Consider the following 20447-nt stretch of genomic DNA (forward strand, 5'->3'; position numbering starts at 1 on the left):
ACCCCAACCCTCAATCTTTAATTGGTTCATTCCCTGTAAAAAGTGATTCTGGAACAGGTGATGAACATCCAATATGGCCCACAAAACATTCTGAAAGACAGGACAGAATGGACTCGAGTGGGAGATTCAGTGTCCAACACTAAAAGCAGATTCACAACTCCCTCAGTGAACCAATGTAGTCCGGAAGGATGAATCTGTCAAAATTTGGTCTGCTGTAGGTAGTGAATGGGACAATGTGAGGAATAAACATATCACCACCTCCCACCTTCTAAACTATTTTCCTAATCTCTATTCTGATGAAGGGTCCCATAATTGAAATAGTAATACTTCCTCTTTCCACAAATGCTGCCTGATCTACTGAGTTTTTAAAGCATTTTCAGTTTTTTATTTGAGATGTCCAGCATCTGCAGTTTTTAGAAAAAATATATATACCAAGAAATAAATCAACTCACTCTTGTCTGAGATCACGAGTCCCACAGTCCACTGACACACGAAGGATGTCCTCCTGTGTTTTATGTGCTAACCTCAAGATTCTCAGAGTAGCTCAACAGTAGAGATGCTGTGGATTACCAACGTTGAAAATATAGGCCACTTTGCAATCTCATGGCCCAACATATCCATCATTGTATGAGGGATGTAGATGGGGTGAATGCACTCAGTCTTTTTTCCCTGAGTTGGGGAATTGAGAATTAGAAGGCATAGGTTTAAGATGATTTAGTAGGAACTCTAGGGGCAAAGGGCACTAACTACTGAGAAAACTTCCTGAGGAAGTGGCTGGGGCAGTTACAATAATGACTTTTAAAAGGATGTTAAACAGCTACAAGGATTGGAAAGGTTTAGAAAGTTATGGGCCATATGCTGGCAAATGGGACCAGCTTGAATGGACATCTTAGTCAGCACGTGCTGCATGCAGTGACTATATGACTCTGTTATCAAACCTTGTTCAATGAGTGGAGAAGATTGTGATACAATTGGCACTAGTTATACCTAAAAATGGCCAAAACCAGCATGCAACAGACAGAATTGAGCAACTCATAAGCAATAGGTCAGATCAAACCTTGTAGTCGAGCTACAAACAAACTGCTGGAGGATCACAGCAGGTTGAACTGCAACTGTGAGAAGAAAAGATTTGCTGATGTTTCAAGTTGAAACCCCGCATCAAGACTCTACAACTCTACTTCTGAAGGATGGTGAAGAGCTGAGCAGAAAAGTCAGCTTCCAGAGCATCTCTGTCCTCAACAATGACAGAGCCAAGCGTGTCAGTGCATTAGACACAGATGAAGCATTTGCATTCATGTTCAACTTGAAGAGCTGGGTACATGATACTGAGATTGCTACTGTAACTAAAAAAGTCTTTAGCCGTTTCAATTCATTTTGCATAATGCCAAGGAACACCTGGGAGCACCAGGTAGAGCAAAGGTTTTGGAGAAAGACAATATTTCAGATATTGAGGCGTCATGGTAGTGTAGTGGTTCGCGAAACGCTGTCAGAACTTGTAGCGTTAGAGTTCAGAGTTCAAATCCGGTGCCACCTTTAAGGAATTTGTACGTTCTCTTTGTGACCTTGTGGATTTCCTCTGGGTGCTCTGGTTTCCTCCCACAGTCCAAAGATATACTGGTTAGTAAATTAATTGGTTATTGTAAATTGCCCTGTGATTAGGTTAGGGTTAGATAGGTTGGTTGCTGGGCAGCACGGCTCATTGCGCCTGTTCCAGCTGTAGTTCTAAATAACTAAATAATTGTACTCCAGAAATAGCTACATCTTTATCATTTATGGCACTGGGATTTACCCTGACAACATGGAAAATTGCCAAGGTATGTCCTTTTCACAAAATGCAGGATAAGTCCAGTTTGGTTAATTATCACCCAGCCTCATCTCATCCGTCAGCTAAGTGTTGGCTGGGCAGTTTCATTGACAGTGTTTCCAAGTGACACTAACTGAACTGTTTGCCATGCCCAGTTTGGGTTTCACCAGGACCATTCCTGAGAAAGTCACAGCACTTATTCAAATTTGGACCAAATCTCTGATTGCCCTTGTCATCAGGATGGCATTTGTCCAAAGAGCCTTGGTAAAATAGTACACAGGGCGCATCAAGGGGAAGGCACTTCAATGGCTGGAGTTGTACTTCCATAAAGGAAGATGATTGTAGTTGTTGGAGATCAGAGTCAGGATTGTAGACTAACAGAGATCCTCAGAATAGTGCCAACCATCGTCAGCTATTCCATTGGTGACTTCACACCTACCATCAGTTCATAAGGAGGGATGTATACTGATGATTACACAATATACATTTCTTTTTGCAACTCCTGAATAAAATGAATAAATCCATTTTTGCATATGACAAGACCCAATAAGTGACAAGTATAATGCTTGGCGATGGCAATCTCTAACAAGAGAAAGTGTAGCCACCTGTTGTCAATATTTAATGACATTAATATTGCTAGCACCAATACCCTAGAACACCACCATTGACAAAAATCTCAGCTGAACTAGACATGTAAGATGTTGTGTCTGTGAGAGTACATCAGGGGTCTGCTATCTGGTGCTGAGTTGCTCACCTTTGGTAACACAAAGTCTTTTTACCACCCATGGTATAAAATTAGGACTGTGACCAGCCACTTTCCTGTGTGGATACAGCTCCGATACTATCATCCAGGACAAAGCAACCACACTGAGAAGCCCTACAGCAAGTGCTTCTGTTCTTTACAACCCACAAAGGATAACAACTGAAGAGAAATCCAAATCCTTGTAATTTCAGAGTTTCCATGTTGCTGTTCCAGTTAATAAGTACTTTAGTGACCTCTTCTGAACAAATCATGAAAGCCAGGATTACTACATCAAAGAGGAAAACTGGTAAATTGGTTTGTTATTGTCACATGTAGGGAGGTGCAGTAAAAACTATTCTGCATGCTATAACTATAGATCATTTCATTATACAATGCATGAAGTGGTTCAAGAGAAAACAAAAACAGAATGCAGAATAGAGTGTCACAGTTACAATGAAAGTTCAGTGCGGGCAGACAATAATGTGCAAGAACATAGTGCGGTAGATTGTGAGGTCAAGAGTCTATCTTGTTGTTCTAGGGGACTGTTCAATAGACTTGTAACAGGGGGATGGAAACTGTCCATGAGCCTAGTGGTGTTTGCTTTCAGGCTTTTGTATCTTCAGCCCTGTTGTTTGGGAGGAAAGAAAGAATGTCCGGGGTTGGTGGAGTTTTTAATGTTGTTTGCTTTACTGAGGTAGCGAGAAGTATAGACAGAGTCCATGGAGGCAAGGTAGTTTTCTGTGATGTGCTAAGCTGTATTCACAACTCTCTTCACTTTCTTGCAGCCTTGGGCAGAAGGTTGCCATGACGAGCCAAGATGCATCTGGATAGTTCAAAGTAAATGTTTTTATCAAAGCAGTTATAAGTTAGGATATACTAAAGATTTCTTGCAGCAGTTACAGGAAAAAATGCAGTAGAATTTTGTGGGGAACTATACATAAACAAGGTCTGACAACAACCAATGTGTAAAACAAGACAAACTATGCTAATCAAAATAATACTAAGAACATGAGTTACAAAGAGACCTTGAAAGAGAGTCTGTAGCTCATAGAACTAGTTCAGAGTAGTGGTGAATGAAGATGGGATGCTTTCTAAGGTGCATTGATAAAAGAAATTGGTGAGGGTCAAAGAGGACATGCCAAATTTCTGTCGCCTCCTGAGGAGGTAGAAGTGCTGGTGAGCTTTGTTCTTCATGACCTTCTTGAACCAGATCCGGTGATGTTCTCTCAGGAACTTGATGCTCTCGACCAAATCATCTTCAAAAATTGCCTTAATGTGTCTCTTCCTTTTGTTCTCTGTCTACGTGTGCTCCTTCACTGGGTTGGAGCAAGTGCTTGCATTGGCTTTTAATAGCCCAGGTGACGTGCCTTCTGATGGCCCTTCCCATCTTAAGTAGATGACCTTGATGTCTTCTTAGACAATCTATGTAGACAGATCTCCCTCTCTGCATGCCCATTCCTTTCTCCATGCTTGCACCATAAAGTGGAGTGCCATTCACATGTCTTTGCAGCCTTAATTATTGTTGGTGTGTAGTATGATGACTTTCAGTGATGCATCTGCAACTTCCCCTTTAAGAGAGCTGGTTAGGGCCAGTTAGGTCCAGCTGTTGTGTAGGACTCCTGAGATTACTCTCACTTAACATCTACAAACGGGTGATCTGTTTAAAGCACATGACTCTGATATGCAGGGTGCATGCAACTATCATTAGTAACAGCAATGGGACAGCCTGAGGTTTTGCATGTTTTCATCCAGTAGATAAATTTCTCAGTCATTGCTTTACTTGTCTCTTGTGAGTGACAACTTGGATAAATAGACAGGAGATGCTGAACTATGCATACAGAAGAATTATAAAAAGAAAGTTGGCAATAAAAAGTGAATTGCCAGCTGCCAGATTAGAAGTGCTTTCGTGATAATTGTACATAATAATTATACATTTTATCATAAGCACTCATGACTCATTAATTTCAAACATAATACCTACTCAAGAGGTCAAACAGCACATTTGGAGAGAAAAATATAATTTCATCGTGACCCTATCAGCTGTGAACTTGTGGGATTCTATTGACTAAGGGCCAACCTCACACTTTTGATGATGGGTCTCTGAGTTGTAAAATTAATTCTGCTTCAGTCTCCATGTCTACTAGCTGACCTGCTGAACATATTAAGCATTTTGTGATTTAATACAGAATTCCAGCATCTGCAGTATTTTGCTTTCAATTATTAAGTAGCAATTGTGTTCCACCTGTAACACATTGTTATTGCGATTTAGCACACGCGAGTCCTATATTGCACCTTCAGTCAGCTGGCACTTTGTCGTTTCCTCGTGTGCCTGGTACTGCTCTTCTGTACTCCACCTTGAGCCAAGGTTTGTCAGTGATGAGATGGTAGAATGAGAGAAACGCCAAACCGTGAGGTTGTGGATTTTGTACATTGCTGCTCCTGATGATGTTCCGCAGAGCCTCGTGGGTGCCAAGACTTTTACGTTGCTCCATCGGTCTGAGACAGCACTTCATTATATTTGTTCATCGGTCTTCACTATATTTGTAGTTCTCAACAACGCAATGGAGGTGCCTTTGCAGATATATTCAACAGCTACAGACACAGTGAAATTAAAGCAATGTGGATTAACTGTATGGAGGATGAAACGTCATTGGCCTGAAACATTTAGCTGTTTTTTATTCCACAGATGCTGCTTGACCTACTGATTATTTCCAGCAATGTTAGATTTCATTTCAGATTTTTGCCAAGTCTTAGCTCTGAGGCAGTTTTAACACAACTTGCAGTTACATAACTTAACAGTGAAAAATCATTCCAAGACACTGGAGGCATGAAGGTGAGCCATTTGTTCAGCATTCGACTCTTTGAAGAGAACAATGAAAATAAATGAAGAGAAACACCAAACACCGTTAACAATTTATTTCAAGCCTTGATATAAATGTTTTAAAAAAGTGCCAGAGGTGGCACTGAGGGTAGCAGATCAGCACAGATAGTAGTGATGTTGCCTCAGAGTTTCAGCCACTCAGTTTCAGTCCTGACCTCTAGTGCTGCCCATGTGAAATTTGCACCTTCTCCCTGCGATTTTATGGCTTTTCCCTGGGTCCTCTAGTGGATAGATTCATAAGCAATGTAAATTTCTCCAAGTGAATAGGTGACCAATAGATTCTGCTATGAACTGATGGTCTGAATAAAATGGTAAGATTAAAAACAGGTCCAGTGCAAGATTAGTAAACCAATGCCTGACAGTGTAGACTCAGGTGGCTGAATATAGTGGAGAGTATATTCATTGGCTTCATCATGGCCTGGTATGGAAACACCAATGCCTTTGAATGGAAAATACCCCAAAAGGCAGTGGATTCAGCCCAGTACCTCACGGTTAAAATCCTCCCATCCATTGAGCACATCTATATGAAAAGCTGTTACAGGAAAAAAGCATCCAGAGATACCCACCACCTAGGTCATGGTCTCTTCTTGCTGCTGCCATCAAGTAGAAGGTGTAAGAGCCTCAGGACTCGCACCAGGTTCAAGTATAGTTACTATTCCGCAATCATCAGGCTCTTGAATAAAAGGGGATAACGACACTCACTTGCCCCATCATTGAAATGTTCCGACAACCAACTTTCTATCCTATTATCTCAAGTTCTTGTTATTTATTGCTATTTATTTATATTTGTATTTGCACAGTTTGTTCTCTGCACTCTGGTTGATCTTTCATTGATCCTGTTACGGTTACTATTCTATAGATGAATCTCAGGGTTGTATATGGTGACTATATGTACTTTGATGATAAAATATACTTTGAACTTTGGATGGCTTTCTTCCACACTGTGTGAGTCCATTGCCCCAGGAAGACTGCTGATAATTTATCCTTTCTACATGACAATCTGCTCAGGGATTCACACTGGAAATTCTGATTGCGCTCTTGCGTAGGTGAAAATTAATGTGAAGGAAGTAGGAACAATTGTGTTATATTAAAGGAAAAGGCAGCAAACTAGTAGATGCACTCTCTTCAGGCTAGACATTAGAAATGATGCACTGAAGGAGCCAACTGTCTCTTCAGGAGATTTCAGAAGAAGGCTGTCCTTCATTTACAATGTGAAATGAAAACATTCTCACAAATAGGAAAATAAATCTCACAAGGACATTCCTCATGTTACAATTGCTCTTACAATGTGGGGATACAGTTATGGCTTGTACCCCTCATGCCTTCCATGTCATTCTTAACATGTCCTGCTCTGTGCTCAGCCACATCTGAACACCATGGATGACAGTGGCAATGGATTGTATCTTGACAACGTCAGCTTCTTGATTCCACTTGACCAGCTATGAAGAGTATCTGAGATAAGATCATTTGAACTGTCGCAAACAAGGGTTGGGATCAAGAGTGCAGAGTCGAACACAGTGACCCATGCTGAGCTTTTTGAATGCCCAAGAGTTACCAGGAGGGCAGGCCTGAGACTATCTGTCATACCCTGCAGCTTCGAAGTGATTTTTGTTGGAAGCCATTTTATCTCCTAATAAAGACTCCAGTAATTCATTGATTTTGGAGGAAAAATGAGCAGGTTCATGGTTCAAAAGCTACTCCTGGTGGCACTGCATTCTGTTGTATTCTGTTTATTCTCTGTAATGTTGAGGCTGTGGACACAGCAGTTAGGCACTTCACCAAGACTCCTGTCAACTCTTTTCCATCTTCCAGATAAAGGTTCTCAGTATCGTCAGTAGTACACATAAAATGCTGGAGGAGCTCAGCAGGCCAGGCAGTGAATAAACAGTCAATGTTTCTGGCTGAGACCCTTCAGCAGGACTAGAAAGAAAGGGGAAGAAACCAGAATAATAGGTGGGGTGGGGGGGGGGAGGGGAAGGAGTACAAGATAGAAGGGGATAGTGAAGCCACGTGGGTGGGAGAAGAGGAGTAAGAAGCTAGAAGATGATAGGCGGAAAAGATAAAGGGCAGAGGAAGGAGGAATTTGATAAGAGAAGAGCACGGACAATGGGAGGGATCAGGGGCAGGTGAGGGAGGGGCCAGAGCAGGAAATTGAAGGAGAGGGGAGGGGGAGGAAGGGTGAAAAATACTAAAGTTGGAGAAATACATATTCACATTATCAGGATGGAGGATATCCAGTTGGGATAGGTGGTTTTACTCTTCCAGCCTGAGAGTGGCCTCATTACGGCAGTAGTGGAGAAATGTCCGAATGAAAATGGAGACTGGAATTAAAATGGTTCACCACTGGAAAATCTAAATTTTGCAGATAGAATGAATGTGCTCAGCAAAACCGTCTTCCAGTCTACGCCGGGTCTCTTCAATGTAGAGGGGACCGCATCTGGGGCACTGGATACAGTGGACCATGGGAATCTCCAGCACGCCAAGACCCCATATTTTACAGCTGATAGTGGACTTCCATAGAGACTTGGGGATTAAGAAACACCTCAGTGATTGTAATGTTTACTAATGTCATTAACTCGCTCTTGAATGAGAACCACCCGACTAGCGGCATGAGATCCCACTGTGTCAGTGTTGGTATCTACCTTCTCTGAGCTCCAACACCAAGAGGTACATACAGAAAGGGGTATCTTCCTCCTCCTCTTCTGCAGTCTCTTGGAGCAGAGATTGACTCTAGTTCCATGGATGTTGGTTCAGCCTCTGTAAGACCAGTGGCTGAGGGGGTGGCTGCTTAAATAGTTGTCAAATGACGTTCTCCTTCCACTGCTTACATTGGGTTCTGTGTACACAAACAGACTCAGAGCTCTCAGTGTCTTTCTGAATGCTGCTCCTTCACTTTCAGTCATCTTGGCCCTGGGATTCTTGCAAGTCAGCAGGAATGTTTACACATATTCATAGAGGCTTTAGAAAAATCCTTCAACCACTTCCTCCGTCCACCCACTAATATTTTGCTGCGGATGAAGTTTGCAGAGTCTGGCACTGACACTGAGATGTCATTGCCTATCAGAGCTAGTTGAATGTGATTAGGAGCTCAGTGCCAGGGATGTTGGCCTGGGAGAGGGTGCTGACATTGATTCACTGATCATGCCAGTGGAGGTGAGTGATTTTGCAGACATAAGGATGATGGTATTTCTCCAGTGTTTTGCAAGGTAACATGTGAAATCACTATGTAGCTACATCATGGTGCTCCCTAAACACAACCCCGTATTCTGCAAGCAGTAGTAATGCTGCAAAGTCTGCCATGTCCTGTCAAGTCTAATCGCTCTGCTTTTTCCTGGAAAATGCCCAAAAAGGTTATACATCCTACACTGTATACTGCAGCAGTGCCTCTCGACTGCACTTGGGGAAGAAGAAGAGGTTTATATGTTGTGTTTACTGAACATTTTAGCCCACTTGTTTCCAGCCATCTCATTGTCTAAGCTACTAGATTGGCAACTGTAGTCTTGTGAACTACATTTAGCCTTTGGAAATGTGAAAGTACACCTTCTCTTATTTATAATCTCTTATAAGGCACAAACATTTAAGATATTCCATGTACCTCTTGTATCAAATCTACAATGATTGCAAATTTGGCTGGCTTCGTGTGCAAAACCCAATCAACACTAAAGTTCATACAACCTGTATAACTAGTATTAACTGCAGAAGGGTAGGGTACTTCAAGATTCACAGTGTGGGAATCAATAATAGCAACTGCTCCTTCGTTGAGGAATGCATTGAGACTGACGAGAATGCATTGAGACTTCCTGTTTCCTTCTCTCTATGATACATCAATATGTGGCTGAGAAGCACCAGCTTTGTTCACTGATGAAAAGAGAGATGCCAGTTGATTGATCAAAGCAATTTGACCCTCCATAGTATATAAAATAAGTAACTTTTGGGGGACAGTTTTTGGACTCATTTGGGGCAGGATATTGTGTGTGTAGAAACAGGCATTTGTGTCTATCCATTACAATGCCCAAATTTCCCCAGACATCAAGCATCTTAGACAAGCAATCTATAAATATTCTGTATGGATTACTTCTGATAGCAATCCACAGTACAGGTATATAAGCTTCCCCTTTACCTGAGTCTTCATCATTTCTAACTAATTTTCTTTCGTCCTCAAAAGCATGAAGCCACAACAGTTTGTCCGACTGCTTCCTTGCACATAGCAGGTGGACTTCATCATCGACAAGCTTGTTTTGAAGTTTGAAAGCATTCTTGACCTTGACGTCAAATTCCCAGTCTTTGCCATCTTTTATGTCTACCACTAGCATGGTGTCCATGTCTATTCTGTTCTTATAGTATAAAACGTCACGACGTAGTAGATCCTATGAAATGGGTCACACATCATAATTAAGAATATTGTTTTCTAACATATTCTGATCATTATCTAAGAGCTCTTCATAGGTTTACAGAATTGTGAAGATAGATCATTCTGCCTATTATACCTTCCTTCTCAGGAGCCACCTAATTAACTTCCATTTCCCCATCTATTCTCCACAGCATTCTACATTTTAGCTTTTCAAGTACTTTTTAATTTCCTCTTGTCAACTAATATTGAATTTCCCACCCTGTCCAGACAATTTCAGTCAGTGAATCCCAGATTATTATTATTCATTACATAATACAATGATTCCTAAAATTTTACTGCATTCCATTTCAGTGCAACTTACCGTATATTCTCTTCACCCAGTGCCCTCAACACTAATCATAAAGACAGTGATTTGTATTAATTGTGTCCCTTTTCTCACTTTACTATCTCTACCAGCAGACCTGCTGTAAATGTCTCCAGTTTCACAGTTTGAAACACCAGGGTACAATGTTCCTTTCCTTTCCTCAAATATCTGAAATCTCTGCCTTCTGGTTCCTGATTCAGCCTTAATGCAAATAATGTCTTTACACAATCAAACCTTTTTCTTATTGAAATATTAGCAATGCTTATTGTAATGTTTATAAGTCCTTTTTTCCTCTTTTCAAAACTAAACTAATAAAGCACAACTAATAAAGATCATGATGCACATGTTAATTTACATAATATGCTCATTGCTATTCAGTTCTGCTTTGGCCTGCACTCTGCAACATCATATATATGAATAAAATGTGGACACCTAGAATGATGCCAACTAAGTACCAAGTTCTTATGTTATTTTTGTTGTTATTTGCAACACTTTAATTTTGGTTAGTGGTCAGCAGGATGAGGGGTGACCACTGAAGTATACAAGATAAAAAGAGGCAATGGTAAAATAAACAGTCAACACCTTTTGATATATTACAGCTACTTAAGAAATTCTTGGATATGCACATGGATGAGAGAAAAATGGAGGGCGGTCTAGGAGGAGAGCGTTAGATTGATCTTGGAACAGGTTAAGAAGTTGGCACAAGATCATGGGCTGAAGGACCTGTACTGTTCTATCTCCTATGTATGTTGGAAGTGCTTAAATCACTGAAATATTCTGTTGGAATGCTGAATTTTAAGTTTTCACATCCCGACTCATTCAGCTCTTCCTTAAAGCACAATTAGAATCTGAACATAACAGAGTTGTGCATTTGTGGCCATTTGTTTCTGATGATAGAGTCATAAAAAACTACATCACAGAAACAGGCCCTTAGGCTCATCTAGTTTGTGCCAAACCATCTAACCTGCCCAGTTCCATTGACCTAGGCAGCATCAATGGGGACGGGAGAGGATTGGAGGGTTGTGGATGTGGTTCCGTTATGCAAGAAAGGGAGCAGAGATAGCCCAGGAAATTATAGACCAGTGAGTCTTACTTCAGTGGTTGGGAAGTTGATGGAGAAGACCCTGAGAGGCAGGATTTATGAACATTTGGAGAGGCATAATATGATTCAGAATAGTCAGCGTGGCTTTGTCAAGGTGCCTTACGAACCTGATTGAATTTTTTGAGGATGTGGCTAAACACATTGATGAAGGAAGAGCAGTAGATGTCGTGTATTTGGATTTCAGCAAAGCATTTGATAAGGTACCCCATGCATATCTTATTGAGAAAGTAAGGGGGCATGGGATCCAAGGGGACATTGCTTTGTGGATCCAGAACCGGCTTGCCCACGGAAGGCAAAGAGTGGTTGTAGGTGGGTCATATTCTGCATAGAGGTCGGTGACCAGTGGTGTGCTTCAGTGATCTATTCTGGGACCCTTACTCTTCATGATTTTTATAAATAACCTGGATGAAGAATTGAAGGGATGGATTAGTAAATTTGCTGATGACACAAAGGTTGAAGATGTTGTGGATAGTGTGGATGGCTGTCAGAGGTTACAGTGGGACATTGATAGGATGAAAACCTGGGCTGAGAAATGGCAGATGGAGTTCAACCCAGACAAGTGTGAGGTGGTTTATTTTGGTAGGTCAAGTATGATGACAGAATATAGTATTAATGGCAAGACTCTTGGCAGTGTGGAGGATCAGAGGGATCTTGGGGTCTGAGTCCATAGGGCACTCAAAGCTGCTGCACAGGTTGACACGGTGGTTAAGAAAGCATATGGTGCATTGTCCTTCATCAATTGTGGAACTGAGTTTAGGAGCCGAGAGGTAATGTTGCATCTATATAGGACCTGGTCAGACCCCCCTTGGAGTACTGTGCTCAGTTCTGGTTGCCTCACTATAGGAAAGATGTGGAAACCATAGAAAGGGTGCAGAGGAGGTTTACAAGGATGTTGCCTGGATTGGGGAGCATGCCTTATGAGAATAGGTTGAGTGAACTCAGCCTTTTCTCCTTGGAGTGACGGAGGTTGAGAGATGACCTGATAGAGGTGTATAAGATGATGAGAGGCATTGATCGTGTGGATAGTCAGAGGCTTTTTCCCAGGGCTGAAATGGCTAATATGAGAGGGCACAGTTTTGAGGTGCTTGGAAGTAGGTACAGAGATGTCAGGGGTAAGTTTTTTGACGCAGAGAGTGGTGAGTGCGTGGAATGGGCTGCTGGCTACGGTGGTGGAGGTGGATATGATAGGGCCTTTTAAGAGGCTCCTGGACAGGTATATGGAGTTCAGAAAATAGAGGGCTATGGGTAACCCTAGGTAATTTCTCAGGTAAGGACATGTTACGCACAACTTTGTGGGCCGGAGAGCTTGTATTGTGCTGTAGGTTTTCTATGTTTCTATGTTCTATGACCTAGTCCTCCATATCTCTCCAATCCATGTGCCTATCCAAACTTCTCTTCAACATTGCATCCACCACTTGCACTGGCAGCTCTAAGTGAACAAGTTTCCCCTTACGTTCCCCATAAGCATTTCACCTTTCACCCTTAACCCATGACTTCTAGTTCTCGTCTCACTCAACCTCAGTGGGAAAAGCCCAATTGCATTTACCCTATCTATACCCCACTATAATTTTGTATACCTCTATCAAAGCTCCCCTCAATCTTCTACCTTCTAGGGAGTAAAGTTCTAACTTATTCAATCTTTCCTAACAACTCAGGTCCTCCAGTCCCAGCAATATCCTTATAAATTTTCCCTGTACTTTTTCAATCTTACACTGTGATCAAAACTGCACACAATACTCCAAATTAGGTCTCACCAACATCTTATACAACTTCAATATAACATCCCAACTCAATGGATTGATTAATGAAGGCTAATGTGCCAAAAGCTTTCTTTATGACCCTATCTACCTGTGCTGCCACTTTCAATGAATTATGGACCTGGATTCCCAGATCCCTTTGTTCTACTTCACTCTTTCTACAGCACCCTCCCTCTCACAGTGTAGGACCTAGCCTGGGTGGTCCTCCCAAAGTGCAACACCTTATCAGATGATAATTGGAAGCCATGATTGTTCAGGAAAATATACATTCAGATTTATACCCACGGTAACTTACAGCTTCCTCCTATCAAAATGGCTATTTTAAACTTTACATTAGATGCCATTGCCAGAGACCAGAGTTCATTCTCGACATTGGTGCCATCTATATGGTGATGTTTAAGTGGCTTATTGTAATTTTTTTATCAGTTACTTTAAAAAAAATAATTTTTTGATAATTTACATAATTTTATTTAAAATATTAGGTAATTCATTAAAATAATAGGTAATAAATAAAACTTCAATAAAATAATAATTTTATCATTTTTATCAATTAAGTCATTTTTTAAATCAGGGACCTGGGTGATTTCCTCCAGTTGCTTTGGTTTCCTTCCACATCTCAAAGATGTGTGAGATGATTGGCTAATTGGCCATTATAAATCACTTCTGTCTAGTGTGTAGGAGAGTGATAAGATGTGTGTGTGTTGGGGGGGGGGTGGAGTAAAATACATGGAATTCCTGTGAGATTAGAATAAATGGATATTTGATAGTTGCCATTTTCCATGCTGTTCAGTATTTCTCTATGGCTCTTAAAACCAAATCATTCCCATTTCCTTTTCTCTTGTGGAGTCATCAAACCATGAAAATCATTGGATTGTTACAAGACAATTTGACCCATTAGGTCCAGTCCAGCTCTTTGTAGGCCATTTAGAACGGAGTTGAGGAAAAACTTTTTCACCCAGAGAGTGATGGATATATGGAATGCTCTGCCCCAGAAGGCTGTGGAGGCCAAATCTCTGGATGCTTTCAAGAAAGAGATGGATAGAGCTCTTAAAGATAGCGGAATCAAAGGTTATGGGGATAAGGCAGGAACTGGATACTGATTGTGGGTGATCAACCATGATCATAGTGAATGGCGGTGCTGGCTCGAAGGGCCGAATGACCTACTCCTGCACCTATTGTCTATTGTCTATTGTCTTTTTAGTGTAACCTAATCTTTCATTCAATTGTTTATTCCTTTAGCTCTGCAAATAATTTTCCCTCCAGTGTCTGTCAAATTCTGTTTTTAATTCCTTTCTGTTTCCACTGTCTTTGCAGGGAAAGGTTCCAAATCATAGCTGAATAACATGTTTTTCTTCAAAGGGCCACTGTATGTTTTGCTCAAAGCTACAAATCTGTGCCATCTAATCTTTAAAGTATTTAGTATAGGGACAGTTTCCCTCCGCTCAGAGATCTAGACCTGTCATGGCTTTGTACTGCTTCTGATTATCTCCTCCAACCACTTTCAAAATTATGACAGCCATTGAAAGAGTAGACAGCTAAAATATTTCTGAGGGTAGAAATGCTGAATGCTAGAGGGTATAACTTTAAATATGAGAGGGGAAAGTTTAAAGGGAATGTATGGGACAGATTATTTTATATAGAGAGTGGTGGATACTTGGAGATCGTTGCCAGGAGTGCTAATGGAAGCAGATAAGATTGCCGCATGCAAAATACATTTATGTACATAGGTAGGCATCAGTTTAGTTTGGCATCATGCTCAGAATAGACATTATTGGCCAAAGGGCCTGTTCTGGGTTCCCGTGCTACTGTTTTATGTCGTATGTTCTATTCACCAAGTTTAAAATGGAATTATCTTCTGCAAATTCCCAGTCATTCACTTTTCACAATGAAGGTACCTGGGTACATTAACCATATTACCACAGTGTTTTCTATTGCCAAAATTAATTGCAGTATCGGTCACAATGAAGGGCAGAATGCAGTCATGTTAAACTCAAAATCACGGGTAGGCTCGCTACTCAGGAAAAGATAAAGCACAGGATAATATGTGGATTTCCTAACAGTGTTTCAATGCAAGAGTTTAAATTGCTTGAGTTTAAGTTTCCTCAACCAGCATGAAAAGATTGTCATTTCTCTCACTGAATAGTCCATTTAAGGCTGCCAAAATTCCATGAATTCTTTTATCCTATCAAAGCCTCAAATCCTCTCTCCCCACCACTCCCAATGCCCTGCTAACTTTGCTTGAGTTTGGAGGAAGCATTGCCTTTTGGTGCAGGAGCAATCAACCAACAATAATGTTGTTTTATCTTTACACCACTGGGACTTGTTTCCATCCAAATCAGCATAATTTAAACCGATCTTTGTGGGTGTCTCATCCAAATATTGACATATGTATGGAGATGGCATGTCCTAACCTCTGGCTGCTATCACTGAAGAGAAAGTTTCACTGCAGAACTGTTATTTTACTGTGGTAAAGCAACATGCAAGCTAAAATGGGAAATATAATTGCAAAACGGTGAGCCACGTCTTGCCATATATGAGCTCCCAATACAACAGAATTCTATTGATCTCCTAGACGCTACTTCTATGAATTACACCGATGGGAGAAGAGTAGTTTATGTATTGATTAGAGCTTGGCTGCAATATTACCTTCTTACATAGGACTGCTTGATGGTCGAAGAGGAAAACCACCATTTCCTTGCTCTTGCCTCGTGGTTTCATGATCACAATTAAGTCACCACTTTGAATAAGTTCTGTACTACGTTCCAAAAGATCTTCTCCCTAACCAAAAAATTCACAATGTTCATCTTAAAATTTGTTAAACAATGCTTCAGTTTTACATTGAGAAGTGGAGAGAGAAGCAGCTGCAATTTTAACCAAATGCAAGTTACATAGGGGAAGATTTATTATAAGAAGTTTTGGATTATCGGCATGTCTCAGGATTCATATTTTGGAAGATGATAGGCTCTGAACTCTGTTACATATGACAACAGGGTTTGTTGCTAGCACAAAACTTTGATGTAAAACGGGAGGTGGTGGGTTACAACAGGGCAGCACACTAATGGCATTGTGAGTAGAGCTGTTTCTGCACAGATTCAGTGGCCTGGATTCATAGTTGATGTCTGATGTTGTCTGTGTAGAATTTCCCTGAGTGACCGGGTTTCCTCCCATATCCCAAAGACAAGTGGGATGATAGGTTAATTGGCTACTGTCAATTCCACTTGTGTGTATGTGAATAGTAGATGGGGAGGCTATGAAAATTAGTGGGGAAGGGGATTGATCTGAAAGGTGGCATACACACAGTGGGAGAATGTCATAAGAAAAAAGAGAATGAAGATTTGATGGAAACAAACTCAAGCTTCCCTACTGTATATGTTTTAAATAAATATGGAAACATGATATTAAAATTATTATCTGGCCTGCGTTTATCTGTGGAGAAGCTGTTTTGCTGAATTTTCTCATGTTCCGTCCTAATCTGGAATAACTTGCTTTTTGTGGGATATTTAGAATAAAGCACTTCTGCACGTACTGCTTAAGTGAAGGTAGACAGAACTGGATGCTGAACGGAGAATACCTTCCAATTTAAAGTTTTACTTTGCCATCTTGGAATTTTGTCAAGGTTTTCGACTCGTCTTTTGTGCTCGTTAATCACGTTGGCAATATTCTTCATGGCAATTGTAGCAGCTTCCACGTTTTTGGCATCCCTCCATGAATGACAAAAATGCCAGTTAGTACACCATGTAAATACTGAACACAAATATAGAAATATGGTATCAAAACAGGAATATAATGGAAATGGTCCTGCTTCTCAACTACTTAACACTTCAGTCTGGTGGACGAGAACTCGCACCTATCATGAGCTGGAAGGACGCCATACTCTATGCTGGAATAGCAGCCAGATCTACATTTGGAATGGGCATTACATTCTCAGAACATTGCACATTAGGAGCCCTCATATCAGTCTCAGAGACCATCAGTTGCTATGGGAATTTATCTGCATTCAGATAAATCAGCCCTACATGTTTCTTTAAACATCAAGTTTGTAAAAATATCTACTTTAAAGCTGAATGCTCCAGCTGACCCTATGTGTCCCCTACTTTATAGCTATGTTCCCTTGTTTGTGAGTCTCCCACTAATGCTAATAATTGCATCAGGCACCACCATTGAACCTATAAACAATACATTTTCCATTCATTTAAGTAGTTTAGCAGCGAATGTTAATGTTGAGAATTGCTTCCTCTGGCATCTGCGTAGCTAAGAGTAAATCAAAATTAGCAATGGCTTCCCACTTTCTGAAGTTTGCAACCTTTGACAATAATGATAAGGTTTGGACATGAAAATTACTTTTATTTGTTCATAGACGTAATGTTATACACTGTTCCCCTTACAGGGGAACGATGGAACTGAGAGACCCTGGAACTAGATTTTGAGAAGCTGTACGTCAGTGTTCATTTCGTATGGGCAGCAGGTAGAAGCAGTAGTCGTCACATTATTTATCCATTTGGGTATAGCATGGAAACCCACTTCTATCAGGCTGAGACATTGTAAGCTGGTTGTCATATTGAGATAGATTTAAACATTTTAGCCGAGTAACTAGACTCTTGGGTAGTTTTAATAATAACTACTTTCAGCTTAATATCTATGGCAAATAGATGGGTTTTTTTCTTTGTGACGTGACTTAAAGACGATTCTGTCTTCATGATTTACTAAAACAAACTGCTCAGTATACTAACAGTCTCAATAAGATTTCAAGACACGTTACAACACCAAAATAACATTTATCAGAATCACTATGTAATTGTGACATAATCTATCACTTCTCGTCATTCTCATCTTCCCCTAGACTTTCATGTGTTTGACTATACTGTTGTCCTGCAGTGTCCCTTATCCATTTTCCAGTTGGGTAATACCATAATCCCAAACTTCGTTCTTATCTATACAGGTCTATCCAAAAAATTGTTGCCATTGCTTCTCTTCCTAAGCCTACACTACTGTGTCATAAAACATAGAATACAGAACAGTACATCACAGGAACTGGCCTTTAACCCACAGTGTTATGCCGAACCAATTAAACTAGTAATTAAATGCTGAACCGAACTAGCTCCTTCTTGCCTACACAATCTGCAATTCACTCCATCTCTTCACGTTCACGTCCCTCTCCAAAAGCCTTTTAAATGCCTTTATTGTATATGCCTTCACCACCATCACTGGCAGTGCTTTCAGTCATCTCCCAATTTGTGTGCAAAAAAACTTGCCCCACATATCTGCTTTGAAATTAACCCCCTCACCTTTAATGCATGCCCTCCAGTATTAGACATTTTGACACTGGAAGAAAGATAATGTACTCTCTCTTTGTCTCTCATAAACTTATAATCTTTTATCAGTTGTCCTCTCAGCTTCCGACATTCCAGAGAAAACAATCCAAGTTTGTCCATCCTCTCCTTACAGCACATACCCACTCCAATCCAGGCAAAATCCTGGTAAACATTTTCTGCACCTTTTCTAAAGCCTTCAGGAAGGGGAAGTTCAGGGGGCACACCTCATCAGTATTGAGAACATCTTCAAAAGGTGATGCCTCAGAAAGGTGGTATCCATCATTTAGGTCCCACACCTTCCGGGACATGTTCTCCTATTATTACTACCATCAGAGAGGAGACTCAGGAGCCTGACGATGCTCACTCAACATATTAGCACTAGCTTCTTCCCCTCCACTATCAGATTTCTGAGGGAAAATGAACTAACCCACAAACACCACCTCACTATTTTGTTCTTTTTTCATTACTTATTTAATTTACTTTTCATATACATACATTCCTTATTGTAACTTATAGTACTTTTCATGTATTGCACTATAATCCTTTGAAAAACAACAAGTTTATTGATATATGTCAGTGATATTATACCTGATTCTGATCTATAGCTATTTTAAAACTTAATGCATTGTGGTCATGGTTCCCTAATTGTTCTCCTCCTGAATGACCAGGCTCATTCCCCAACATCAGGTCTGTTCTAACCTTTCCCTTTGTTGGACTAACTACACACTGATTTAAGAAACCCTCCTGGATGCACTGACAAATTCTGTCCCATCTAAAGCTTTCACCCTAAGAAGGTCTCAGTCTAAGTTAGAAAATTTGAAATCACTCACAACAACAACCCTGTTATTTTCATAAAAGTTGCTGGTAAACGCAGCAGGCCAGGTAGCATCTCTAGGAAGAGGTACAGTCGATGTTTCGGGCTGAGACCCTTTGTCAGGACCTTTCGTTATGTGTGTTGCTTGAAATTCCAGCATCTGCAGATTTCCTTGTGTAACCCTGTTATTTTAACTCCTTTCCCTAATGTACTTAATCCACCAAGGGTCAATCCTTCGCCCTCTCCCTTTTCTCACCGTATGATGCTTCATTGGTAGCATCATGTCAATCAAAGTGAGAGTTTTCATATGTATGCTGACAGCATGCAGTTCCACCTCACCAATACTGCCCCATGACCTTACCATGATCTCACCACCACTTTCGACTGACCTCACCTCTCTCCGTTATCAAACTGCTTGCCTGCATCTTGCTCTGGATGAACAAATATTTCCTCTCACTGAATACTAGGAAAACCAAAGCTCTTGTCTAGATGCCACTCTCCGGTCTCTCTCAGAAACCATTCACAACCTTTGTGTCACACCTGATGCAGAAATTTATTTATTGACTGATTATTTATTGAGATACAGCGCAGAATAGTCCCTGCCGGCCCTTTGAGCTATGCTGCCCAGCAATCCCCCAATTTAATCTCAGTCTAATCATAGGACAATTTACAATGTCTAATTAACCTATCAACTGGTACATCTTTGGACTGTAGGAGGAAACCTAGCAGCCGGAGGAAACCATGGCATCACGGGGAGAAAGTACAAACTCCTCACAGGCAGCACCGGGAAATGATGCTTGCAACACATTTTGACACCATCAACATGAATCTCAGTTGTCAAAATGGGTTGTATATGGTGACATATATGTACTTTGATAATAAAATTTACTTTGAACTTTGAACTCCATTCTACTTGCCAACTCTGCTCTTTTCTCACTTCAGCTCTCCCTGAAACCTTTCCCTGTCTCTAACTAACTCCCAACATAACTCTTCTAATGCTTTACTCTGTGGGGTCTTTCACTCTATTCCATCATTCAAAACTCTTCTACTTTATCCGAACTTGCAGCAATTCCTTTCCACCCATTCAAGTCTTTGGGACAGTTTCTATCACCTAGAAGCCAACCAAAAATCAGATCTGATGCTGTTTTTGCTGTAACTCGTTGACCAAACATCTGGCCCGCAGTCCTAATATCTGCCTATATGAATATACATGTTAGGTGGCACTGTTCTCAACTGATTCAGGATGTTTTGCTCAATTAAAAGTACCATATAAATGTGAATTAAAATTCAAAGTTCAAAGTAAATGTATTACCGAAGTAC

The 20447-nt window shown here is 40.7% G+C and overlaps 1 protein-coding gene across 1 annotated transcript in view; it reads right to left on the reverse strand.

Annotated features, from left to right (window-relative positions):
• The window catches only part of LOC134345960 (rho guanine nucleotide exchange factor 4-like), a 78055-nt gene that overhangs the window by 26008 nt on the left and 31600 nt on the right, over positions 1-20447 (reverse strand). Inside the window, exons 5-7 of the mRNA XM_063047304.1 lie at positions 16573-16702; positions 15648-15779; positions 9548-9794 (exon numbers count right to left, since the gene is read on the reverse strand). Coding sequence (XP_062903374.1) covers positions 9548-9794; positions 15648-15779; positions 16573-16702 — 509 coding nt within the window. The remainder of the gene's footprint in view (positions 1-9547; positions 9795-15647; positions 15780-16572; positions 16703-20447) is intronic.

The sequence above is a fragment of the Mobula hypostoma genome, chromosome 4 (genome assembly GCF_963921235.1).
Source record: "Mobula hypostoma chromosome 4, sMobHyp1.1, whole genome shotgun sequence".
Lineage (NCBI taxonomy): Eukaryota > Metazoa > Chordata > Chondrichthyes > Myliobatiformes > Myliobatidae > Mobula > Mobula hypostoma.